General features: G+C 39.9%; 1 protein-coding gene across 1 annotated transcript in view; it reads left to right on the top strand.

Annotated features, from left to right (window-relative positions):
• reln (reelin) overlaps positions 1 to 26,527 on the top strand; it is a 91,347-nt gene that overhangs the window by 50,222 nt on the left and 14,598 nt on the right. Inside the window, exons 5-31 of the mRNA XM_020703717.2 lie at positions 6,541 to 6,573; positions 6,666 to 6,744; positions 6,842 to 6,938; positions 10,737 to 10,788; positions 12,796 to 12,904; positions 13,183 to 13,423; positions 13,838 to 13,983; positions 15,866 to 16,017; positions 16,097 to 16,212; positions 16,424 to 16,632; positions 16,815 to 16,943; positions 17,033 to 17,142; positions 17,234 to 17,300; positions 17,480 to 17,713; positions 18,664 to 18,825; positions 19,804 to 20,040; positions 20,153 to 20,345; positions 20,970 to 21,082; positions 22,677 to 22,814; positions 22,923 to 23,109; positions 24,529 to 24,734; positions 24,857 to 25,028; positions 25,197 to 25,403; positions 25,490 to 25,725; positions 25,867 to 26,024; positions 26,109 to 26,316; positions 26,413 to 26,489. Of these exons, the coding sequence (XP_020559376.1) occupies positions 6,541 to 6,573; positions 6,666 to 6,744; positions 6,842 to 6,938; positions 10,737 to 10,788; positions 12,796 to 12,904; positions 13,183 to 13,423; positions 13,838 to 13,983; positions 15,866 to 16,017; positions 16,097 to 16,212; positions 16,424 to 16,632; positions 16,815 to 16,943; positions 17,033 to 17,142; positions 17,234 to 17,300; positions 17,480 to 17,713; positions 18,664 to 18,825; positions 19,804 to 20,040; positions 20,153 to 20,345; positions 20,970 to 21,082; positions 22,677 to 22,814; positions 22,923 to 23,109; positions 24,529 to 24,734; positions 24,857 to 25,028; positions 25,197 to 25,403; positions 25,490 to 25,725; positions 25,867 to 26,024; positions 26,109 to 26,316; positions 26,413 to 26,489 (4,068 nt within the window). The remainder of the gene's footprint in view (positions 1 to 6,540; positions 6,574 to 6,665; positions 6,745 to 6,841; positions 6,939 to 10,736; positions 10,789 to 12,795; positions 12,905 to 13,182; positions 13,424 to 13,837; positions 13,984 to 15,865; positions 16,018 to 16,096; positions 16,213 to 16,423; positions 16,633 to 16,814; positions 16,944 to 17,032; positions 17,143 to 17,233; positions 17,301 to 17,479; positions 17,714 to 18,663; positions 18,826 to 19,803; positions 20,041 to 20,152; positions 20,346 to 20,969; positions 21,083 to 22,676; positions 22,815 to 22,922; positions 23,110 to 24,528; positions 24,735 to 24,856; positions 25,029 to 25,196; positions 25,404 to 25,489; positions 25,726 to 25,866; positions 26,025 to 26,108; positions 26,317 to 26,412; positions 26,490 to 26,527) is intronic.

Genomic DNA, 26,527 nt, shown 5'->3' with positions numbered 1-26,527 from the left:
CATGCCTTCCTGACGCTTGGAGCTGAGGAGAAGAGAAGAGTTGAGGCACAGAGCCCTGTCTGTCCTAAAAACAGTGACAAGAAGACATCATCTCTTCTCTCCTTTGTCTCCTTGCCCAAGCGCTCATCCTATCACCACCTCTGACACACTGGTTCAGTCTGCCCCTGCGGGTCAGGAAACATCTGCAGCCAACTACAATCACTCAGCTAAACCCCTAACGATAATCACCGTCAAACAGCTATCCACAGAGAACACGTGGAACATTTAAAGTCTCCCTCCAATCATCTTTTGATCTATTGTAAAAGTGTTCACAGTGGTCTTTTAATTCTGATTTTGACATTTTTAGCTAAAAAAAAAAAGTGTTGTTTTCTAAGACATAGATTCTGCAGATCGGCAGTTGTTCATTAGAAATTCGCCTCTGAGTTTATACTTCGTTGGTGCGGAGCAACCCTGCCCTCCTCCCTGTCATCTATAACTCAAAGATCTCTGCTTATACCCGTAAATCCTAACTCAACATTACCGGTGCAACAAAAAATGACAAGCAATTTTGGAGCTATCCAGCCGTACAGTCTTGAGCAAGATGCAAACTCGGACAAGGAAAGCAATGGCGTGCATGGATCTAATTGTCCGCAAATGGATGTATGGAGCGGAGCAGGGAGCTTGGCCTGCTCATTTAATTTTCTACTACTATGACTTTTTTGAAACTGCATTTTTTTGTCTGCTCCTAATTCACAACAATTTGAATAAAGAAATACTAAAAAAGGCAACATGCCCTCCATCATTAGGAAAAACACCACAGGAGCATGTTAAAAACACCAAAAGACTATTTTCAACACAGTGGGTCTTTAAGAAATACACTCATTTTTAGAAAAGAAAAACCCTACTAATTGTGTATATTTGTATCTGAGTAAAGTGGGATTTGGGAGGTGGTTGTGATATATTTTATTTGAATGGAGCAGGTAGGACAAGAATACTTACAGGAGCAATTAATGGCTGTTTCCTCTTCTTGGTGAAGGAGAATGGAAGGACAAATGTGACAGAGGAGATAGTGATGATGAGCAGCTTTTAACTCATACATTAATTGAATTATTAAACTCAAATCATAGTTTTTAAATCTTCATTGACATTCACCATTAGCAAAAAGAAGTGAAGGAAATGGGAGTAGGATGGTTCTGCTGGCCTTAATGACAAAGTTGATATAATGTAACCATCTTGGCTGTGTCGATCATGAAAGGTTTTTGAAATATCAGTTAGAAACATTGACTGTAGGTGGGAACTGGACCAAGTTCATCATTGCACTCCAATGTGTGGAACATTAAGACATAGACATACTGTATTTCTAAACTGTGTGGTAGAATGCTCTAATAATGCTCCATTTGTATTATTTAATGCCATATGTAAAGCTTAAACATGTTAGAATAAAAAAAAAAAGTTGCATGGAGGTCATTATGAATACATAAAGTAAAGGCAAAATACAAAAACAATGAGGTACATTTTAAAAAGCACATCACTGAAGATAATTTACATTTATACACTGGTTTATATTTCAAGGTCCGGTTACCAGTTAGTGAGGCACTGACCTGCTGACCCTTCCTTCTCCCTTTAAGCCAGTAATTTACCGTTTGGAACGTCATCCGCTCATGAGAAAGAAGTGGTTTAGGCTACTTTCAGCAAAGGTTTTTCTAATCTAGGTATTAGCATTCAAAGTGAACTAGTAGATATGGAAGCCATTTCAACTTTAGAAGTTTATATGCTTAAGACTCAAGCTTTGAAGAGCTGAGGAAAAGAAAGCTATCTAAAGCTGAGTTATGATCCATGCAGGAGATGAAGGAAAGGTCAAAAGAGGAATGAAGGATTGAGACAGAGAAGCTGAGGGTGATCAGCCCGAATGAAGACTTAAAGAACAAATGAATAGATTAACTAAAAAAATTGGAAAATGAAACAATTGCATGACTTAAGTTACGCAAAGATAAAGATCAACCCAGATTATTTTTAAAAATTCATGCAAGATTTGAGGGGAAAAATCCTGAAATGCAACACTTTCCTTTTCGGCAACATAAACTCCCTTAAAGGGCCTCAAATACACAAGCGGGGCTGTGAATGAAATGGTCTCAGATGCATTCCTCCCCCCATTTCCTCACAGCTCCTTTCTGCTGTGCCAGCACACTTTCAGCCCAATCCCTTCCATTTTCCTCCACTTTTAAAATCCTCTCCAGTTTATCATAATCCGCACCCCAACAAACTGTACTTCAAGTCAACGTTTTGTTTTTGCACAGCCTTAAAGGCAAAAATGACAAAGAGCCTTAAACTTGTACTATGATAGGACAAAAATACAAATGATCTCAATGTGTTTTTAAATAACTGAATCCTGCTGGTATTGAGAGGACATAAAAAAAACCATAAGCCAAGATGAGGAGAGCACAGACGATGATTGAAGACATTGGCAGGTCAGGAAAGGGTGCTAAAGGCTAAAGTCGTTGGGAGTGTTGAATGGCGCTGTAGACAGTCTATCAGCTCTATCTCCTGACAGCCGGGCCAGCGCTCCCTTCTTCCAGCCCCAGCATCACAGGTCCTCTCATTTCCAGCAGGAGAATAAATCAGACATTTATGGGCCTGGCCAAGTGTAGTGTACCCCAGATGGATTATTAAAGGGGCATATAACTCAGAGGCCATCGCTCCCTGAGGGATGCCTGCTCACAGCACGGTGGAGAAGGGATGGGTGGCCCACCCGCTCCCACCTCCTCACCACCCACCCAGTCTGCCAGCCAGCCTGCTTGGCTGGCCAAAAGCCATACCTCTTTACTCATGAGTAAGAAATCTTGACTTGTCCCTGTGTCTTCCCAACTTGAGTTCTTACCATTTGCAGCAGTCTTTTTCATTCCTTTAAATCTCTGTATCCAGGAATCTTTTTCACTTTTAAAGACCCACTCATGACATCTTAGTGCTTTTAACATGTTCCTGTGGCATTTGCTGATGAGGGAGGACATGTATAAAGAAATCTATCCTTAAAATTGCATTTATGAGTATTTCTAGATTCAAATTGTGGTGAATCAGGAGCAGACAAAACCATTTGAAAAAGAAGCGTATTTGTGATGTAAAACTGACGCTGGGCTTCCTGCTCTGCTCCATTCAGATGCATCCACTTAGATGATTAGATCCATGAATCTCTTCATATTCCCCGTCTGAGCTGGCATCTGGTTCAAAACTCTACAGCTTAATAGCTCCAATATCACTCTCCTGTTTTGTTGCACCGGTAATGTTGGGTTAGGGGTGTGAGGGGTTGTAAGCCAGTGGGAGAGTGTGTAAACAGAGAGCTCTCAGCAACGGGGAGCGGAAGGTCTGGCGGAGTTGCTTTGCGCCAACAGTCCCACCCACAATTCAGAGGCAAATTTCTAATGAACTACTGCAGAAACTATTTCCTGGAAAACAACAGTATATTTTGGCTGAAAATGATGTAATCGTAATCAAATACCTCTAGGAATGCTTTTACGAACAGAAGATGACTTGAGTGGTTCTCAAAGGCTTACTAGCTTGCTGAGATGTTGATAAAAGTTTGATTCTGCTTGAAGTTTGACTTTTTTTTCAAAAAGCTTCTCATAGAAATAGCATGGAAATTGAAAAATACCAACAAGTCTTGATGTCTTTCTGGCTTTCACTTACCCGTGTTTATTGTAATAATACCCATTAACGTTAGTACAAAGGCGTTGTATTTTGCCAGGAGGGGGGAAGTGCTTCCAGCCTGACATCGGAGAGCCATCTCTTTTAAGTCAGCGTAGATGAAAAACAACAGCGTCCTGCGCCCTGCAGAGGCAGTAATTGCAACCACCAGTTAGACAAGAGCAACTTGACTTCAAATGCAGTTCTCTTCATTGAGGATGTGAGTCAGACGGAGGGAAAAGTGGCAGACAAGTGGAGAACAAGGGGTATTCAAAAAGAGGGTGCGGTGAAAAGAGGACAGTGAAGAGATTAGAGCTGGAAGAGGGGAAGAAGATTTCAAATGACTTGTGCCCTGTTCTCTTTTGTGCCCAAATGTCTGAGTTTGCGCTCATCTGCTCGTCAAATCCCAGTCCTGCTCTCTTTCATCCATCTGATTTGAGGCCCGGTGTAGTTTACCCAAGCCTTTTCACATATTTGTTTATTTTACAACACACAAGTGCGAAGGCAAAGCTGCACATGAGTGCATTTCCACACACACAGTCATGCGTGTGTGTTTAAGCCCTGGCCAGGAAGATACAGGCATTAGTAGAGATGAGCTGCTAATAGACGAGGCAGTAATTGAAGTCTGTAAGTAAGTGAGAGGGGATTAATCCAAGTGAAACTAGCGCCTCTGTCTGCTCTTGATGCACAGAGGGTGAGGCTGGGGGAGGCGAAGAAGACCAAAGCAGAGACTGTGATCAAGCGTTGAGAAAGACGACTGTAAATGAGGCCTTTTTGGAAAAAGATTACTTTTAAAAGAAAGGAACAATAAAACTAGGCCTTTTTCCAGTCTACTGGCAATTTTTAAAACCAGAGAATACCGCGTAGAGAAGATTTAGCAGCAAACTAAGAATTCATGACTGTGCTGGAATTTGTGAGGGTGGATAATCCTGAAACTGGCTTTCATTTGAATATGTTAGATTAGCATTCTGAGTGAGAGACAGAGCTCTGTGTTGATGTTTTTTTATAATTTTATTTATTAAAAACTAAGTGATAATGTTAATTATGAGCATGAGAGATGGAGAGCTGCTCAAATATATTCTGAATCAGCAAGCATCAGAGGATAAGAGGGAGGGCAAAGGTTGATGATGATGGAGAAAGAAGGCTCTTTGCTTGGCTTTTAATGGGCTCCACCATCAAGCCAGGGCTGATCTTCATGGGCCATGACAACAGTGGCTGCCATCAAAACCTTTATAGTCAACATGGAAGTAGTTTGGGGGGAAACTGAAGCCTCACTCAAAGTATCTGATGGAGAAAAAACCTTTTTAAATAATCCACCCTTTCTTTATGAAGGATCTTTTGTTTACAAGGAGCTTTAGGTTTAGCTTTTAGGTCTCCCAAATATTTAAAAGGTGGTCTAAAATAAGCCAGAGTTAAACTTTTGACATCTCATCCTGGATTAAAATCACTGTGACAGATTATCCCTCTCCAGAGTTTGAACTACAGCTAAAATATAAAACTTTGCGAATGGAAAAAGATGATCACAGAAGCACGAAAGGCCACAGAGGTTACCAAAATTTGGGTTTTTACTGGAAAAAAATGTACAAACTGCAATAACTTCTAATAAACTTTTATATTGTGTTTATTTATTTATTTTTGTTAATTATTAGTTTCATAGACTAGATAATTCTGTTCCTTTTTTCATTCTCCTCCTCACTTTCACTGCCTGCTGCCACATTTTAGTTAAACCAAGGCTCCGGAGCCACATGCAGCCCTTTTAAAACTCCATTGTGGTTCTTTGGTTTTAAATGCCAACAATTTAGAAAAGAAATTGGTTTGTAGTTTTGGTTATTTTGTTTTAGTTAATTTAGATTTGTCATTTTGGTTAGATTGTTAACTTATTTGAAATAAAGAATTATGGAAAAATAGTTAAATTATTTTAGAGTTGTTCATTGTTGTTTCTTTTTATAATTTTTGGATTATGTTCATCATCTTGTTTATTTGGTTGCAACTGTTGTCCTGGTTATAATCAATAGCAAACTGAGAAACAGGATGAATTTTTACCAAAGAAGCATAGAAACAAACCATAGCAGCATTTGACTTGACTTTCTTACATTTAAGTTTAAAAAGAGTTTTATTTGAAAGGAACTTGCATGTGCCGATGTCAAACTTAAAGGAAGTTCCAATGATTAAATAAAGAAGAATAAATAATTCAATTACTATAATATTGAAAAGCTACATTTTGTAAATGTCTTAAAAGCCACAAAATAGCTTGTGGCTTTTCATCAGTAAGAAACTGATCCAAAAGGCCTCATTGCGTTAAAGCTTGCAAACCCCTGAGTTCAACACTTAAATGTTGACTCTATTCCTTATAGTACACTGAACATTAGAGTTAAGCACATTTCTTTTTTACATTATTACAATATTAATTTTTGCAGTGTTTCACCTGCCTCTGTTTTGCTCTGTTTTGTTTTTTTTCCCTCTTGGGAAAGACTGATGATTGAAAGTGTTTGCAAGACGGCTGCTATACAGATTATAGCATGCAGAGGCCTCTTGGGAGCATGGTTTTTGAGTGCCATAGAACATTAATTATAGACGTCTGACCTTTCATTACTGAGAAGATGGAACATTAGTAGACTACAACCGCGTCCAGTCAGGACATGGAGAAAATTTGTTTCACTTGGATATGACAGAATTGGTCCCTTTTGTAGACTTTTAAACAATAAAGCTCTCTCTGTAAAACTCTTCTAGAGTGAATGGTATTGCTAAATATGTCACCACGCAGCTCTTTTAACGTGAACTTTTCTAGCTTTTTATTGATTGCAGTCTATCTCAGGATGGACAGAAAGTTTTACTTGTTAAAGTAAAGTGTTTGTTTTTTCTAATTTTCTTTTTCCTTTTCAGCTCCAACAGAGTCACCACTGAGACCCAATCTTGGTACGTCTGCCCGATTTTTATGTGTTTCATATGCGGGATGACCCAATGACATCAATCATACATTATATTTTTCTGTCATGTTATGTTTGCAGTGGAACTCCATGGTAAACATGTTGTGCTTCGAGATGACTTTGACTCCAACCTCCAAGCAGAGTTGGACCCCAGCATTTGGTAGGTGCTCCTCTTGTAGTCACCACAGTTACATCTTCGCAGGAGTTCCTTTGTTCTGGTTGAAACTGGACTTCATTCCTCTCTGCTCTCCTGGCAGGTCTGAGTGCAGCAACTGTGAAGTCGGAGAGCAGTGTGGCGTGCTGATGCACGGCAGAGCGCTCACTTTCTGTGAGCCCTTTGGAGAGAGACGATTGGTAAATACCACCCTCAACCAAACACCACCCACTTTATGACCTAAAAAACCATAAACAAATATCCTGTAAGCACCATTTAATATAAATTTTAGTCATTTATGTGTTATAGACACATTTTATATTTACATGTAAGGCAACGGCTTTGTTAACACTAAGCCAACAATAAAAATATTAAATATGTTCTGAATATTGAATCAGTACTTAATTTGAAAATAGACAGAAGTTAGAACTAACAACTTTTTTAAAAATCTCAAATATGTTGTTGACATGGGTGGCTTAAAAGACCAGTTCAGGAAGCAAGGCGAACTAGTGAAACAGATTAGGTGGCTTGAAAACCAGGTTGACCAGCAAAGCAGTTTAAATGGGAGGCTGGACAAACAAGAGCCCTTGCAGAGTCTGTCAAGCAGCTGGTTTGACAGATGATCTCAGTCAACCAGGTTGCCAGCATGGCAGCCAATGACAGAACCCCGTGGCCATCAGCAGAACGGATGATGACTCAGATTGGCGGAGGAGCACTAGTCTCTGCCCTCCAATGCTCAGACCTTAGCCGTCAAGGCTGAAGATGAGGTAGAAACTTTTACCGTTGTGGTCTAGTGTGACTTTGGCCCTGCTGACACTTGTACAATGTGTCTTCTACTACTTTAAGCGTTGGAAGAAGTCACAGCCCAGGTACTGAAAATAGAAGGACCGGTGCTGGTGGCTGACTCCTCCCCTTCTTGAGCTTCTGTCATGGAAGTCTTTGCATTTACGCACACTTCCATGAAGTCAGTCAACTCCAGGACACCTTCTTTAACTTCCATTTACTGCAACCAAAGATGGAAGTCACTTTACTGTCTAAATATTAAATGGGATTTAACAAAAAGTAACAATAAATCACGTTGACAAAAGAAACTGAAGACAAGAGGAGATTTAAATATTAAAAATAATGAAAAAAATAGCTGTTGTATTGAAGTTCATTTTTAAAAAGACAGCATACATTGCATCCTTCCTACTGTCAACTATATTTACATAATGTTTAAAATCATCTATATATCTACTTTATTTCATAGAATTTCTGTTTGTTACTAGTGAGACATTTTTGACTGAGCAGTTAGTAGCTCTCTAGCGAGATTTAACAGAAAAGGTCAAGCCAGTGCTCAGCTAATCTGCTTCCCATGTAATCCGCCTCCATCTTCTGTAAATGTTTATTTGAAATTCATAATCTTATTTTATTTTAATGTGATACTGCCTTTACATTTTTATATTTCTTTAAATACAATGCGCTGTGGAAAACACCTCCTTTGTGATGCTGGTGCCTCTTCTGGCCTTCATGTTTTTATCCTTTCAGACAGAAGAATTACAAGCACATTGCCACTCTGTCTTTCATTTGTCTGGCAGTTATCTAATTTGCTTGAATGCTGAAATAGTTTGACCTTCATAAATCTGCGGTCTTTATCCATCATTTTCTGATGCAGCAGCAGAGCAAAGATGATCATGAAAGGCATGAATCATGTTAAATCTAAAGTGACAACTTCAATGAGCGTGCACATCTAAAAAATGTCATCGTGACAACAGCGAGGTACAGTGGTTTCATGCACAGTCATGCTCCCACTTTCACAGTTACTTGCCCTCTTTCTAACCCATCCAACTATTTATGATTCAGTTTACGTCTTTGGTCTAGCTTTTATTCTTCTTTCATACAGCCAAGTGTTTGATGTTGTTCCCTGCCAGCTTTTCAAATGCAACAAAAGAAACAGAGTAAAGACAAAAACAGGCATTTTAATGAAACAAAGGAGCATTATTGTCTTTTAAACTGTTGATTGTAAGTTGAAGTCATGTTATAGTATTTGTCCAGAGCCTCTTTAATCATTTATTTTTTCATTTGACTGTCAAAGAATCTGACTCAGAACAAGTACAGTAATATTTTCTAATGGTGTAACAATTATTCAACTTAATTGATGAATTGGTTTATATTCTCATGATCCAACCAGATTGATCTGTCTGAGGGAATTTGTTAATCAGATCAACCTATACCAGTATAAAATTGTTTAAAAATAATTAAATAAACTGAATATATTAATATTAGAAAATACCATTTGGACTAAGGTATGGTGGATTTATTTAACTATTGCGTAAAAATGATCAAATGTCATCACAGCGGACAACACACAAGTTCTAGCAAAATATGATCAGTCCATCATTACACAACCCAGTCTAATGTGTTTGGAAATACTTTGAATTTTGCAAAAAAAAAAACGTGACTATACAGTGTGGTAGAAAGTTCTAATAATGTTCCCTTTGGATTATTTTGATGTGGAAAAACAACAGTGGGCTGAACTTTATGGATCTAAAACATTAATGGATTTGCTATTAATTATTGTTTATTTGTTTTTTCTTTACATATTTAATTTACACTTGATTATCTTGCAAGAAATGAAAGAAATCTGGAAAACTTCACCTGCGCTGTTCAAAAAGATGTCCTGTATTGATTTTAGGCAGTGACGTGCGGTGAGGTTGATGGCTGGTGAGGCACTGACTCCTCTGGAGTCAGATTTACAATGAAAGAACTAAATATTTCACCATTCATCCAACGGCAGCTAACAGCTGATAAAATACACACCAGATCATATTTATCCTACAGAAAATATTTCTTTTATAGATGGATAGAACACTGTTCTCGTGTATAAATGATACTGTGAACAAATTGAAGTATACAGATGTGTTCAGCACACATTTGACCCTCAGTAACTATTTCTGGTATTTTTCCAACTTTAAATTCTGGTGCTTTAATCATTTCTCAAATGTTATCTCTGAAAATGATCATAAAAATAAAATAAATGATTTTACTTACATTTTTATCCACTTACTCCCATGTTATTTTTTAAAAACAAACATTGAAAAACATGTTTGGCCTTTCTTTTTGAGTCCGTGCGCCAATCCTTCTCCACAAAAAGCTCTATGATCTGTTGGAAAAGTCTTCCTTATTTTCCTTTATTTAATGAGTTTTTCCCTCTCAATGGAGAAAGACGTCCTTAGTCTGTTTCTACGGCACCAGTGTAGCTACAAAGCAGCTGTGAGCTCACGTCTGCTCCCTGCTGGTGAGGCTTGCCTCACCTAAAGCCTTTTCTACTGGCCTATAGCAAGGCTTTCACCGCACGTCTCTGACAACATTGAGTCCTGCCGTCAGACATGAGGCACAGCGCTTCAGAGCCTCACCCTGAGATTCATCTCCGTCTGTGATCGTGCAACACTCAAATTCTGCGATTTTGACCTCAGAAACTGTGGAAAACATGTTGAGTTGACTGAAAATTTATATTTAACTAAGATCAGTGGAAAATAATATTTACTTAATTTACCTTTTTCTATTTGATTACGATTCAGACAGGTGAGGCTCTGCCTCACTTGCCTCACCTGACCGCACGTCAGTGAAAATTTTTAGGTCAGATTAGTGGATTGTTCAAAATGAACCGATATCCTGTATGAATCGTATTGTCAACCACAAATGATGATTTGAATCAAATTGTTGTTAAAAAGAATCATTACACCCTTGATACTTTCAAATTAAAAGACTGACTTTCTTCAGTTTACTAAATTTACTGTTAGTCTAACAAGACTGGATGTTTCATATACAAAACGAAATTTTTAAATTTGTGTTTTATGAAGGAGGATCATGCCGAGACCTTCACCTGACTTATCTTTTCAATGAAATAAAAACGTTTTGGTTTTTTAATATGTTTAAAAATGTACTGTTCCTTGGAAGTCTTGTTTCAGACTGTGAGAATTGCAGAAAACGTCCTGTGTCTTGTGATTCTTCCTCAGACCACTGTAGCACTCAATACCAGCACAGCCTCAGTCCTGCAGTTCGCTCTGGGTAAGTTTGAAATCTCTACAGGCATTTCAAAAGAAAAGACATAACAAGCAGCTGACTAACACCTTACTACACCTTTTGAATACAATGACCATCACACTGACTATAATTAGTACACACATCTCCCTATTTAATGTCATCCGACACTATATTTTCAACTTTTTTCATATGATATTTTTACCCTGTACTACTGTAATAATAAAAGCATTTTTCCAAAAGAAAAAAAACAACAAATGGCCACAGTAGAGTTATTTATATGCATGTTTTAAGTTCTTATGGGACAGCAGGGAAAAAGTAAGAGTTTATATAATGCAAAAGGTAGCCCACCCCCCACTCTATTGTCTTTTCGTCTTCCTGTTTGAAGATCCTTACCACGAGTATTGCAGGGGCTTTATGTAGAGCCGTTAAGTTTAGTAATGCACCGTAATGTCATCAGGTTAATGCACACTATATTCGGTGGGGGTGGACCCTCCTCCACCATTAGCAGCCTTTGACCCCACCTGGTCCCACAGCACTGAAAGAACAGCACATCGTAACACAGGTGATTGCACACAAACTAAAGAATGCAGCTGCAGAATCCAGCCACGGCCAGCGACAGCGACTTCTGCTGCTGTCCCTCATCGTCAGCCATCCGTCCAACAAATTCTGCAAAAAGTCTGGATGTTGAGGCCTGTCGCCTCTGCAGCATGATACTGACAGCTGCCATGTTCCTGCTGTCTCCCTGTCATGTTGCTTTACACTTTAACAGATAAAGGAAATAAGGATGTCTCTGACTCAGTGGGCCTAGAAGTTCCTCGAATGTGAAGTGCTTTTCTTCAGCGCCAACTATTGCTTTATTCCAGATCTCCCAGCATCCACAGGAAAACCTCAACCTGTCCTGATGTGATGATTGCTTGACAAAAATACATTATTTTAAAACTCCAATGGCTACACGTTACCTCTCTTATTAGAATAAACATCACTATTTGGTGAGATCAGTGTCTGTATGTTGTTTTTGCTCTTAGGTTCATTTGGACCAGCTTTGTTTCTGTATTGTTTGGTCTATATCTATTTAGTGAATGGAACTGTACCTGCTGTAACACAGCAGTTATTTCCAACATTACCTTAACGTCCCACTCTAATCATCTTTTGATCTACTGTAAAAAAAAACTTACATGGATCTATTAGTCTGCATCAAGCAGTAAACTTGTGGCATGTTCAGCATATTTTCTACAATACAAATACAATCTACTTTAAACAGCACTTTTCTTCTGCCCCTGATTCTCAACGATTTGAATAAAGAAATACTCAGAAATAGTAATAATAATAATAATAGTGATAATACTAATGACAATTATTGATTGGTTTTATCTACACTTTCCAGGCCGCAAAAAGCGCTCTTGTGTCCATTATTCATTCACTCCTCATTCGTACTTGGTGAATGAGGTACTGATGTAGCTACTAACTTACTTGATGTAGTTACTTACTTTCTTTTTTACACTTAGTTTAACTGTGTTGCTCTGACCTGAACTGCTCTCCACTGGGAATGTGACTTTTCTTCATTTATTTTCAAAAAGCAACTCTTACTGAGCAACCTGCTGGACCTGACGTAAACCCTTGTGCCATACTAGGCACTTGGACGTTGGGTCATCTAGACCGCCTAGATGAACCTTTTTTCTTCAATGATTTGTGAACCTCACTGGTGTCCATGGATTACATGAAATCTTTCCACCTTTATCCACCTTTGTCATGGTAATGTGACATAATATTAAAAAAAAATTCAGCTGTATATGATCATCTGAGTGATATTCACGATATCATTATGACACCGATGGCAATAAATTTTCCACTTGGATGCAGGTGGCAGAGTGGGAGTCATGTTGGAAGAAGATACCATGTTGTGTCTGGCTTCTTCTCTGAATGTGTTCAAAAATATTTCTCCATTCTGATAGAAGTTTGAACTATTTTTTAAAGATCGTTCTGCAGTTAATGATTACTTTATCTAATTCTTTTTGTGTCTTCATTCTTCAGGCTCGGGCTCCTGCCGGTTTAGTTACTCAGACCCCAGCATCACAGTGTCATACAGTCTGATCAGTACCACCAACACCTCAGATGACTGGATCACACTGGGGCAGATCAGGTCTTTCTTTTTTCCTCTCCTTTCCTTCTCTTTGCTTCATTCTTCTATCCATCTGGAACATCCACCCTGCATTTTGCCTTAGTCTCACCTGCCCTTCTTAAGATCATCCATCTTCTGTTAAGGTCTTTGTGATCAACATTTTTTTTTTAACTTTTACTATAAATCCTATTTTTACCTGCAGAAAAGACAATATTTTTCTAGTTTGGTTCTAAACATTTATATCTTTGGATTCTTTGTAGTTTTCACATTTAACAAAATCCATGTCTCCTTTCTTCCAGAGCTCCTACCAACAGCAGCACTGTTGTTCACCTGCTTGCCCTCCCCGAGTCCTCTAAAGCGGATGCCGTGCGCCTCCGATGGTCCCAGGAAGCCCCCCATGGACCTGAAGGCTACGAGTCATGCTGGGGGCTGGACAACGTGCTGCTGGTCAATGCTGCTCACAGAGTCCCCTTGTTGGAGGACAACCTTGATCCTCTAGACACTGGGAACTGGCTCTTTTTCCCAGGAGCTACTGTGAAGGTACATCCTGTATTTATTTAGCATGTGCTTATCGTGTGTGGTTTTCAAAGCTACAAATATTGGACTTCCTAGCTTTTGTCATTCATAATAATTAATTTAAAACGTATATGAAAAAGAAGTAAAAATGCTCCAAAACATTTATTAGATTAGACAAAATACTTGACCTGCCTAAAAATAAAAACGGTATGAAAATATGGCATGTTAGTAAAAAATATGTTTTGTTTTGATTAAGAAGAGGTCATTGATGAGGGAAATATACTTCAACCTTAATGCTTATCCTCACATACCAAAACAAAAATCAGCATGTGTTGTTTTCCTTTCAAGAGGAGAAGGATGTGGGGTTTAAATAATAGTGTCAAATATGTTGTGACCAATCGAAAAACGGAAAAGGAACATTCGAATTTTCTCCACCAGCACGCCTGCCAGTCAGAAGGCAATGCTCTGTACTTCCATGGTGGTGAAGGTGCCGGTCACAGCTTTGCCTCTACCAGAGACATCGATCTTCACCGAGAAGAGGGAAGAAGCTACTGGGAGGAGGATTTCGAGAGCCCCCCTTCAAAGTAAGTGATGGGTAATTCTTTTCCTACAGAATTTCACATAAATTTGAGAACTACGACTTTTAACATTTGTGAAATTATAGAAAATATTTGAAAGGGAAAACTGTCAAAAACCTGGCAGTACTTTCGGGATATTAAAATGCAGGAAAAAAACATAAATTTCTGACATAATTTAAAAGGTTTGCAGTATAGTGAGAGCACCTTTATCTAAATTTTAAATCCTGGCACTTGCATGCTCTCCTTGTGATTAGGTGGGTGTTCTCCAGGCACTCTGGCTTCCTCATATAATCCACACAAAAAAAACGCTTCAAGATGGTCTCTCAGAAGTCAATGTGTGGCCTTGTGTGGACTGGCGACACGCCCAGTGTACCCCACCTTTATCCTAGAGTAGCTGGGATAGGCTCCAGCAACCCCATGATGGCACAGGATAGACAATAGGTGGATGAATGGTTAGAAGGAAACGTTTTTTGTGAAACACATTCTAAAAAGGTGTTTTTTTCAGAGCACATTTTCCTTTAGGTTTTATTAGTGGTCATACACAAAAATTCAAACACACTAGTGCCCCTAACATCATGTAGCAAAAAAAAAAAACATTGGCTGATGCATAAGTCAGGTATTAGTTGTGATGGAGGTGATTGCCATACCTCTGACTGCTTCAGAGATGGAGGTCCATCTGTTTAGACAACACACAAACACACACAATTACACACAGGCCAGTAAAAAGCAAAGACGTTGTATGTACTTCATGATAAGGAAAGATGATGAAAGAAAGGTGTTAAAACGAAACAGGTTTCAGGTTTGTCAATGTGCTTTTGGATTAGATTAAAATACTCTGAACAGCATGGATTTCAGCAAAACCACAAGCCGTCACACCTCCCTGTTGCACGCCAACATGTTGCTCTGCAGGCTAGCTCGCACCCATCAGGCTTCACGGACCGACACTTGGATGAATTTCAGTGGCAATGGTGCACTTCAGTAAGTGTCATTTAACTCAACACTGGCTGTGACACAGAAAACAGGAAGCAACAGGGGGAAGGGGAAAGAAAGACATACCGAAAGTTGGTTCTCAGGAGAGGGCTGACACCCTGGGCTAACTTCTGTCACGACTAATGAGAATCCTGTGTCTGCTGTGCAGAAATATATGTCTGCACGTGTGTGCGTCTTGTGTTTTCTGTCCAGGTGATTCATGCCACAATCCTGGCATATTGTTTGCTCATCAGCAAGGGATGATCAGAAATCCTGCGAAAGAAAATTATTATCTTACATCTTGGATGATAACATTTCTTACATTAAGATAAAACATTGAAGAAAAAAAAAGATTTTTAAAAATTTGCCCTTAGAAACAACCTAAAATAAGCCTATTTTTATTTAAAAATGCAGCATTTTTCTGTTGGACCCGCTTTACTTCAATTTTGATTTTTTGATTGATTTTCTGTTGTTGGGTTTAAATTACTTTTTTTCTTCCTTACGCTATTCCTTATAGGCTGGTTCCTTTTGAAAGGGGGAGTTTTATGGATGAAACCCAAATGGAGACATGTCTTTTTTTTAAATCAAATTTAATGTTTTTGTTTTTTTAACAGTCATGTGTAAGTGTGGAATATTTCTGTGAGTTGGAATTAGAAGTCATTTTCAACACATTTTAAAATTTTACATTGATCCCTTCTGTCATCGACAAGCAATTGTTAGATTTTGTCTGATAGTTGATCAGTCCCCATTTTAAATCATTGAAGCGCAAATGAGAAACTAGTAACAAGCAATATCTAATGTATTTTCCGTAAGACCTAAAAATAAAGATGAGGGAAGGGTTTGGTTGATTTTTTTTTATTCAGAAAAATGTGTAATTTCTGGTCACTTTTATTTTCTTGTTTTGTTTTTCCTTTCACAGTTGGGACGTAGAAGGAGCCGTCTATGGCATCAAGTGTGGAGAGATTGAATCAGGTGCATCATTAGTGTTTGAAAAGGAGGGACGGAGGAAAGTGTGCACTCCCTACATCGACACCACAACCTACGGAAACCTGCGCTTCCACTTCACCATGGGTATATGCCGTATATTTTTCTACTTATTGACTTAAAACATTTCTGCCAGAATGTCTGCATATCTTGTACGTTTGTGCAGGCGGAGGTGACTGCGATCCAGGAGAGTCACATGAGAATGATGTGATACTGTTTGGGAGGTCGGAGGGCAGGAGGGAGCGTGTGGTGCTCGACACTCTTCCATACTCCTCTTACAGGGTGAGATGATGTACAGCCCACTTTAGACCAGTAAGAGGAAACCACTCAATTATTAATTCCTTGCGTGGAAATGTGCTAAATCAAGACACAAAGCAAACATGTCAGTTATAGTTTCATTAGTTTTTTTGTTCTAATTAACAAATTAGGCAGATTAGTTGTACTGAATTTATAAAAGTATGACAGTTAGATCTTTGTTTGGTCTGTCTCTCAGGTCCCCGCAGTGGTATCAGTGGCCCTGCCATCAGAACTCCAAACACCTGCCACTCAGTTCTGTCTGGAGCAGCGCTCGCATGGTGGTGCTAACCGTCATGTGTGGGCTGTAGACTTCATGCAGCTGCTCCCTCTGCTGCCTGGCACCCTCACACATGTGGCCCAGTTCTCCATCAATCTTGGCTGTGGCTCCTACCAGCCAGCCAACAGGTATAAGCCATACCTATTTTTAGCTTTTATTTCTGGCTCTTTTCATCTTGGAGCTGCAATTATTTTGTTGAAGTGAATTCATTGTTTGAAACTAAAACAATAGAAAGGAACCTGTGTTCACATTTTTCAAAGTTTAACCTGATGAAATGCGATGGAATTCATGGCGTCTTTTCTTCCACCAGCGTAAGCCTGGAGTTCTCCACCAACCTTGGCCGCTCTTGGTCCCTGCTCCACACTGAGTGCCTGCCAGAGCTCTGCACCGGGCCACATCTGCCCCACAGCACCATCTACTCCTCTGACAACTACAGCGGGTACGACCAGTGAGCACAATTCTGCCTTTTTGTTTCTCTTTACAAACCCGCTTTACTCTTGCATATCATTCTCTAATATGTCACTTTAGTTGGACCAGAATCTCCATTCCTTTACCGAACGCTGCCCTGACAGAGACCACCCGCTTTCGCTGGAAGCAGTCTGGCACTAGAACTGGAAACATTTGGTCCATAGACAATGGTATTCACTTTGAGGTTGAAATAGAGGAATTAAGTGAAATAAAAAAAACACTCTTTAGAATTTGTCCTGAGTTTTTTTTTTCTGTCGCTAGTGTATGTTGGGCCAGCTTGTCTTCGTTTCTGTTCTGGGAGAGGACATTGTTCCCGCACAGGCTGCAAGTGAGAATTTATTATTATTAAATCAAATAAATCCAAAATGACATTTCCGTGCAAGGCAGTGTCCTAAAGCACTGATCATTAGTCAAAATATATCAAATTGAAATATCTTTATTATGTATTAATGGATTTTCATTATCTTTGTCTTTAACTCGTCCTTTTTCCTCCTCTCTATCAAACAGATGTGATCCAGGTTTTAGTGGCCCTGCTTGCGAGCTTGCGTCCCAAACATTTCCAGCGTTCCTGTCAGAGGGTTTCTCCAGCCCACGCCTCTCCTCCTACCACAGCTTCTCCTCACTTCGAGGGGCTGAGGTCAGTTTTGGCTGTGGGGTGCTTGCAAGTGGCAAAGCCTTGGTGTTCAACCGGGACAGCAGGAGGCATCTGATCACTGCCCCGCTAGACAGTTCCCAAGCCAGGTTAGTGCGGATTCCAAAAGCAAACCTCTCAGACGTAAGTTTTGTTTATGTATACGCTAACAAAGACTGCATGCAAAAGTTAGAATGCACTCAAGTGTATTTTCAGATTTAATGTCCATTTGGTGACCTGAATGTGACTTTATTTTGATTTGGACTGGGGTCATAACAAAAACTTCACCTAAACCGTGGTAGAGTGTCCGCCGGGAGATTGGTCGGGAGTTCAAATCCAGGCCCAGTCGTACAAAAGACTAAAAATGGGCCCAGTCCCTCCCTGCTTGACACTAAATGGCTCCCAAACGCGGCTGCGCCTGCAGCTAGCCGCTCTGCATCCCCCAGCGGATGGGTCAAATGCGGAGAACACATTTCTCACACCTAGTTGTGTGATAGTCAATGGGATTTCAGCAACAGTGCAATTTGTGGCATCTGGCTGTGTGTGTAATCTCACCAGGTTGCTAAACTTGTTGCTGATCTCCAGCCTTCCTGATACGGCTACTGCCGATAAAAGCTCAAACATGGACAGAGAGCTGTGGCAGGCCAACCCCTAGATGATTGAAAGCATATTCTGTAATACACAAATGTGATTTGACTGCAGGGTGTTGGTAAACATGAGAAGATGAAGATTCTTGCTTGGTCCAGAGTATTTATGTCTTTTTTAAACTCCTAATTGTGTCTTTGTTCCTTTAATCATCATTTCAATTCATCTTTTGTCTTCTTCCCACCTCTTTGATTTTCACCAAAGCCATTTTTTTGGACTCGTATCCCCTTTCTGCTCCATATTTTGAACATGCTTCTGATCAACTTACATTTCCGTCTTCTCATTTATCAACATGCCCTTTCCGTTTGACTGTGTCACTGGCACTCCATCTGTCTCTTCATTTTTTTCACCCTTTATCCACCAGTTCTAATCTCTCAATTGAACTAACTGTTTTTCCTACTTTATTGCTCCGCAGGTACCTGCAGTTCACCCTCCGTCTGGGCAGTCGTAGCATCCTGAGCTCATGTCCTGCTCCTGACAAGCCAGGAGAGGGTGTTCTGCTGCATTACTCCTCAGACAATGGCATCACCTGGACCCTGCTGCAGCACTACGCATACCAAGGTTTCCATGAGCCGAGGTACGGTCATGAGCATTGAGTCTGTTTGTGCCAAACTTTTGATCCCACCGATGATTGTATAGTTGGAGACAGAGTGGCCCTGGCTCCACTTGTAAGGACTTCTTATTAAATGAATAAGTTTAATTTTATTAATACATGTTGTAAATGCAGCCAAGAAACAGGAGCAAATTTAGCCACATTCTGCAAACTTTGTCTTACAGAATGTATTAAAAGTTTTATTTAAAGGCATGATTATTTGATATAGAATCCATTGTTATACTGTTTTTTACTGTATACTAATCACTTTTCCAGTGTTGCTTGGGTGTGCATGTTTTACTCCACAAACAGCATTATGTGATGCTGTTAAAAAGCATTTACAAGCAACTTCTGGAAGCACAGGTTATGACAAATTTAGTTAGCTTGTTTAGCTGTTTTTACATCTGCGCTATACAAGAGACCGGCGGCCTGACTTTACTTTGAACAACGGAAGCACAAGAGAGCAGAGCTGGGAAAATAAAATCTTGATTTTCCCAAAAATAAATCTTCTCGTCCTCTTTCGGCTTCTCCCATCAGGGGTCGCCACAGCGAACAAGTCGCATGGTAAACTTGGCAATGTTTTACGCCGGATGCCCTTCCTGACGCAACCTTCTCAAACCGGGCTTGGAACCGGCTGAGGTAGAGAAGGGAACAGGGAGCAGCCCGGAGTCGAACCCTGGTTTCACGGACGGAAGGCGCCGCAAACCAGCACGAGCTAAACCGGCTCCTTCTAAAACAACAAAATTGAATTCATCGATAAAATCGATTTATCCCCCACCCCTAATCCAAGCTATTTTGTTTTTTTATCACATTGCAAGTTTTATTTTTGAAAAGATGTTTGCCAGTTCTCAGGAGCTGTTTTTATCCTTTATTTGATAACCTAGCTGGTTTAGAAAATGTAATTTTCTGGGTTTTCACTTATACATTCTAAAGGCTCAAGTTTATTGTTTTTCTATTGGACAGGATCGTGTCGGTTGAACTCCCAGCAGGAGCCCGTAAGTTTGGTGTGCAGTTCCGCTGGTGGCAGCCTTACCACTCCGGACGTGGCCATGACGTGTGGGCCTTAGATGAAATCAGCATGACCTCTGTGCTCTTCAACACCATTAGTCTTGACTTTAGCAATGTCCTGGACGTCACCCAGAGTCTTGGCTTCTATCTTGGCCACGTTCAGCCCTACTGCCAACATGACTGGACTCTCAGGTACAACAAAAGCCAACCAGTTTATCTTCAAAAAATCCTCCTCCACAGAGGTATTTTGAAGGTGGTTGATTTTAAATGTGATGTCACTTCCTCCTTCCATGGTTTTCACCAGTTTCTCTGGCGAGCCCAGCCCTGGCTTTAGTATCCGCTATGTGGAGACTCAGTCAATGCAAATTGGAGCATCCTACAGCCTGCAGTTCTCACTGGTCATGGGCTGCGGACGTGAGCCCTCCCCTCACATTGACACCCAAGTCCGTCTGGAGTTTTCCACGAATCACGGCCTCACCTGGCACCTGGTCAAAGAGGTGAGACATTACCTCACGTTGTGCATTCAGCAGCTGGTTTACACCTTCAGTCAAGACTGGGATTGATTTTCATCCTGAACTTACAAATAAACAATCCTTGTCATGAAGTTTCTTTATCAATTTTATGTAAATTGAATGCATAAATCTGGTGTTTTTTATGATAAATGTTCACATTTAGCTGCACTGACTTCACCATCAGCAAATATGGGACTGTGTTTGTATCAGCAGATAAGCTACCCGTGATTTAAGAACGACTTTTTAAAATGTAATTGTCTCATGCATACTCAAATTGAGCCAAAGTATCAGTCAAATTTTTTTTTTAGATTTGAACCTAGATAAATAGTTATGAATCCTCCATCAGTGAGTGTTCCCTGAACCTGCCATTTGCATACAAATTCAGCAAGTGCTGATTGTAACTCACTGAATACTCTGTATTGTTAATCCTAGTTTATCTTTTAAAATGTTAAAGATCCTCTCAAACTATGTTTTTGCAAAAAGAAAAAAAGACATTCAGAACTAAACTCTGAAAAACAAATACATTTTACATATAAAGAGAGTATCTTTTTTCACTGACTGTATGTGTTTTTTTTTTATGTTTTTATTATTTATTTATTTTGTACCCAGGCCTGTCTTCCTGGCATGCCTAGCTGCTTTGAGTTTACAGCTCCCAGCGTCTACCACCCATCAGAGTTCAAAGACTGGAGACGCATCACTCTCTCTTTGCCTCAGAAGACATGGTAAGGAGCACATGCAAACAATAACAGCACACAAATGCAATTTGGGATGGACTGTTTCCTGGCCTCAGCTGCTTTTTCAGTTAACAAGCAAAACAAAAATGCTTGAACAGCAGCCAAACCTCTGACTTAAAAAGCATCTACCAGACCCACTCACCATCCTGAAAACAGACGTGCACTCTCCTCCATTAAACATGAACATCAGGACACGCTTTGCTCAAAGCAGTGTAAAAAAGTTACAGTATCTAGTTTTCCCCACTGAGCACCTCCCAATCCATTCTACTCCACCAGCTTCAAAATGGTCTGATTTTCAACCCACCCTGATATCAAAAACACTCCTGGGACAGCCTCACCTCTTTCCAATATGGCCCTCATGAGCCAAGTAGGTTCAGGTTTGGGTGGTTGTTTATTCAGTGATAGTAATATTACCAGAAACTGCATAAGATATTTTTGGTTTTCTAGAAGTAAAGCACTTGTTGCATTCCAGCAATAATATCACAAGGGGATAAAACTTTTCTTGGAACTAAGTGTTTCATTAATCTAAAACAGACTTCTCAACAAACAGGATGACCACCTGAAAGCTGGCAAAAATGTGCTCAGGGACCATTTATATGGTCATTTTACCAACCTTTTAGGACAGTGTTCAAAGTATTATCTGAAATTATTTAGGCTATTATATTTAATAATGTCTATATGTCTATTTGTCTATTTAGCAGATTATAAAACCTTTTTGAAAAATAATAGTGGCAGCAAACAAAGAAACCTTAACCAAGTGATGGCTTTGCAGAGTTCCTTCCACTGTTAGTCTGTTGACAGCTCCAATCAACAACAAGCACTGGATGGAGCAACCAACCTCTAACTTAAAGCTGCAAAAGTGGCAAGGGGATTGCAATCTGTAAAAAATTAAACATATGTTTTGTGCAGATGTTTCAGCTTAATATTATGGAATTGCATTTGCCAAAAACTTTTTTTCCATGCTGTTCTGATTGATTCATCAGTTTTTTATGATGTAAAAATGATATAGAATAAAAAGGGGAGGGGGAGTTTTAAAAATGGTCTAATCTCCTGCACAGTTGTAAGGTCAGAGGGCAGACATAGTTAATGGTAATAAAACTGTCGTCTGTGTGGTGGTTTGGGCTGATGTGGCTCCAGGGGAGCAGATCAGCAGACCTCTGTGGTATATAATCCCTGATGATCCTCACTATCCCAGTGAGGATCATCATTGTTTCCACAGTGCACAGCAGGCATATACACACACACACACACACACACACACACACAAGCACATTAAACCTTTAAAATACAGTGTGATGACATTGACCTTTCACTGTTATCATTTTCCACAACTGCACTTACATGCAATGAAGATAATCTTTATCTTCTAGAAAATTAAATCCTCAATAATCTGTTGCTGTAAGCAAAGCAACAGAGAGCTAAACCATGGGAGTGTGGCTTAGAAATTAGTCACATTGTCAAACTTTATCCTTTAAATTTTCACTGAGGGATGTTATTAAATTCTAGATTGTATAATTTGGAGATATTTCTTTAATATCTGTCGCCTTCTTCCTTCTTCTTTTTTTTTTTTTTTTTTGCTTAGGTCTAGTGCAACCCGGTTTCGCTGGATCCAGAACTACTATGGGGAACAAGACGAATGGGCTTTGGATGACATCTACATTGGACAGCAGTGTCCTAACATGTGCCATGGACATGGCTGGTGTGACCATGGACACTGCAGGTCAGCACTGACAGAACTGAGGTTTTTCCATTGAAAAATACATGTATGATCTGTTACAAAACAGGAGGGGAAATAAAAAAACAAAACAAACTGAGCTCTCTTTTTCAGGTGTGATGATGGTTTCTCTGGAACAGACTGCCAGCCTTCCTCCCCGCTCTCTTCTAGCATTCTCTCTGACTTTGAGTCCCAGGATGCTTTGTTGGCGACATGGCAGGAGGTGATTGGTGGAGAGGTGGTTTCTCCTGACATGGGCTGTGGGGTGATCTCATCTGGGTCATCACTGTACTTCAGCAAGGTAAGAAATGAGAAAAGTTGTTTTTCTTTAAAAACATTCACAGATGTTTTAAATGTGTTTTTTTTAATTAAGTCCATCATGTGATTATTTATTTTTAGCAGTTATTATGACAAATAATTAATAATCTAATTAATCTTTGTTTAATCTAACCTAATAATTGCTGTAAAAAGCCTCATTTTGATGTATTTTATTTAAATGAGTAACATTGTGGGACAAAAAAAGATCAAAATATTACTAAAAAGGTGCCTTAATGAAGTTTTTCATTATACCAAACTTCCTTCACTTTTACACCACAAAGGGGATTTTTTTTCAATCTTTAAGAAAAATTAAAGCAAAACATGTGCTTTAATGTAACACATCAAAACACATAACACTTTTCTGAGCAATCCAAAATATATTGACCACAAACTTGTTATTAATAACAAGTTATTAATACCATGTTGACATACATTATTCCACAGTTTGTTACAAAATCTAGAAAATACATGAGTGATTTTATTGTTTCCTTTAGCCTGTTTGGTGAATTTGATCATGGGATGCAGCTGAGGAGAAGGGAGGATGAGATGAGACATGAGGCGGGGAAAACGGATAAATTGAACTACTTAGACTTTAGACTTTTTCTTTGTTGTGACTGGACAAAACCAAGCGGGAAGAGGTGAACTTACCCCCTGAAACGAGGCTTTGTTCAACATATCATGATGTTTAGAATATACCACATTCCTCCGCTGTTGCAGAGTGAGGTTGGCGTGGGCTCTGTAGCCGTTAGCACAGCAAAAGTACCAAATAGTCCACTATTTGGGGAAAAAAATTTAAAAACAAAAATAACAAGATTAAAGTGGACTTTACAGAAGTAACCTTCCAACCTGATCAGACCTCCTCTTCGTCCTTTAATTTATGGTAACGGACACCTCATCACTAATGATCCCTTACATGATAGATAATAGTTATAGATAAAAAATTAGGTGAACGTGATTTAAAAAAAAAAATGTACATTTGTCTGTAATTAATCAATCATGATTAACACAATCATTTGACACCCCTAGTTCCCCTATTTTCATACAATATGTGGTTTCATTGCCACTCCACTGAAAGTGCCACGGCTCTTCAGAGTTTATCATTTGTATTGGATTGAGAAAATGTTTGGCTTGTGAGCAGCTGCACATCTGTTGTCACATTTTGCTGCATCTCTGAAATTAGCAGTCACAGCTGCAAAAACATTTGTCCCAATTATTTTCTCATCTTTCCAGCTTTTCTCACATACATTTGGAAACATTTCCTCCTGAAAAAATATTTAAAAATAAAAGCAATCAGTGTTTTTTGGTATCACAGAATTTATTGTTCTTTCAGGAGCTCTCCCATACCTTCCGATGTAATGCACAGCTTTGTCTTGATTGTTCCTTTTTTGTGTGTAAATAACAGGCTGGGCTGCGGCAGCTCGTAAGCTGGGATCTGGACACTGAATGGGCGGAGTTTGTGCAGTTTTACCTGCGAGTGGGTGGAGACTGGGCAGAGTGCAATCAGGCGGACAGCAGGGAGGAGGGAGTTTTGCTGCAATACAGTAACGATGGAGGCATTAGCTGGGGCCTCATTGCTGAGATGTACTTCACAGACTTTACCAAGCCTCGGTAAGAAGGCTGCTAAGCCACAGGGCAGAAAACATGAATGCTTAATGTCTTTTATATACAGAAAATCCCACATTTTTTTGCACTGTTTATTGTTGCATTAAAATCATTATTACTTTTTGCAGTTTTGTCCATTATGAGCTTCCGTTGGCCTCCAAAACCCCTTCCACAAGGTTTCGTTGGTGGCAGCCTCTTCACTCTGGGGAGGGCTATGACCAGTGGGCGATTGATGATGTCATTATTTTATCAGAGAGGGAGAAACACATCATCCCTATGGCCAACCCAACTTTGCCACAGGTTAAGAATCCCAACATTTTTCATAAATCTTTCTATTATATTATACTAACTGCAGCTTTAGGATTTTGTTGTCACTACTATAGGAGAATCTCCAATTAAAACAAACTATAAACATACAAATAAAAAATGAAGTCAAAAACCCAAATTCTGTTGCTTTTCTCTGAATAGAATTTTTACGAGAAGCCAGCATTCGACTATCCCCTGAACCAGATGAGCGTCTGGCTGATGCTGGGAAATGAAGGTATGGAGAGGGAAAGCAACGACAGCTTCTGTTCACCGACTCCCTCTGCGATGGTGTTCGGCCGCTCTGATGGAGACCGGGTGGCTGTGACCAGAGACCTAGCCCTCCGCCCTGGCTACACGCTTCAGTTTAAGGTGGACGAATACAGAGCACCAGTAAACATTTGTTGACGTGTATAATTCTACTCAAACAAAAATCTTTTTTTTTTCCTTTCCCTTAGCTGAACATTGGCTGTGAGTCAGAGTTTAGAAGCTCTGCACCGGTCTTGTTGCAGTACTCGCATGATGCCGGTCGTACCTGGGCTCTGGTCAGAGAGGGCTGTTACCCAGGAACCCCTGGGTCAGGGGTGTGTGAAGGCAGCAGCCGTGAACTCAGAGAATCCACTGTGTATTACACAGGCGACTATGAGCAGTGGACCAGAGTAACCGTTGTCATCCCACGTAATGTTGCAGCCAGGTATCTATGGTAACATGCATGCAACCAAATCTGGAAGGATTTCCTTATTTTACAATTGAATCTGACATTTTTTAGGTGACTACTTTATTGCACTGGTAAAATCGTAACCTTTTTAATTTATTTTTGCTCTCATTTTTCTAGTAAAACAAGGTTCCGCTGGTTCCAAGAAAGCAGTGTCTACCGAGATGCCCCACCTTTTGCCCTGGATGGGGTCTACATCTCTGAGCCTTGTCCAAACCACTGTGGAGGACACGGTGACTGCATCTCTGGAGTCTGCTTCTGTGATATGGGATACACAGGTACTGTACAGTGAAGCAAGGAAAACCGACAAAATAACCAATGTGCCACTGCATATTAATAAGATCTTATTACTTATTTCATAGTGGAGCAGGATAGTTGTGTCCCAACCGTTGCAAGCCCAACTGAACTGACTGAGGGCTTTGAAGGAAAGTTGAGTCCTCTCTGGCAGAGCATAAGTGGCGGACAGGTTGGAGGCGGCTGCGGTATCATCGGTGAAGGCAAGGCTCTGTACTTCAGCAGTTCTGGGCGGAGGGAAGCGCGCACCGTGCCTCTGGACACTACAAACACACGGTGAGGAGATAATCTAAGTTTATTCCTGTGTATTTTCAGAGCTGTGTTAAAGTTGAGGAATTTTGGAATTCAGTTTTTGCTGCTCTCTGCACACAGGTTGGTTCAATTCTACATTCGGATTGGCAGCAAGAGTTTGGGACCCACTTGCACCAGGCCACGCTCCCGTAATGAAGGTAGTTTTCAAAGGGAACACCTTTTTCAGTATATCATT

The sequence above is a fragment of the Oryzias latipes genome, chromosome 6, assembly GCF_002234675.1.
Source record: "Oryzias latipes chromosome 6, ASM223467v1".
NCBI classification, from domain to species: domain Eukaryota; kingdom Metazoa; phylum Chordata; class Actinopteri; order Beloniformes; family Adrianichthyidae; genus Oryzias; species Oryzias latipes.
This window is presented reverse-complemented; position numbering and strand designations above follow the sequence as displayed.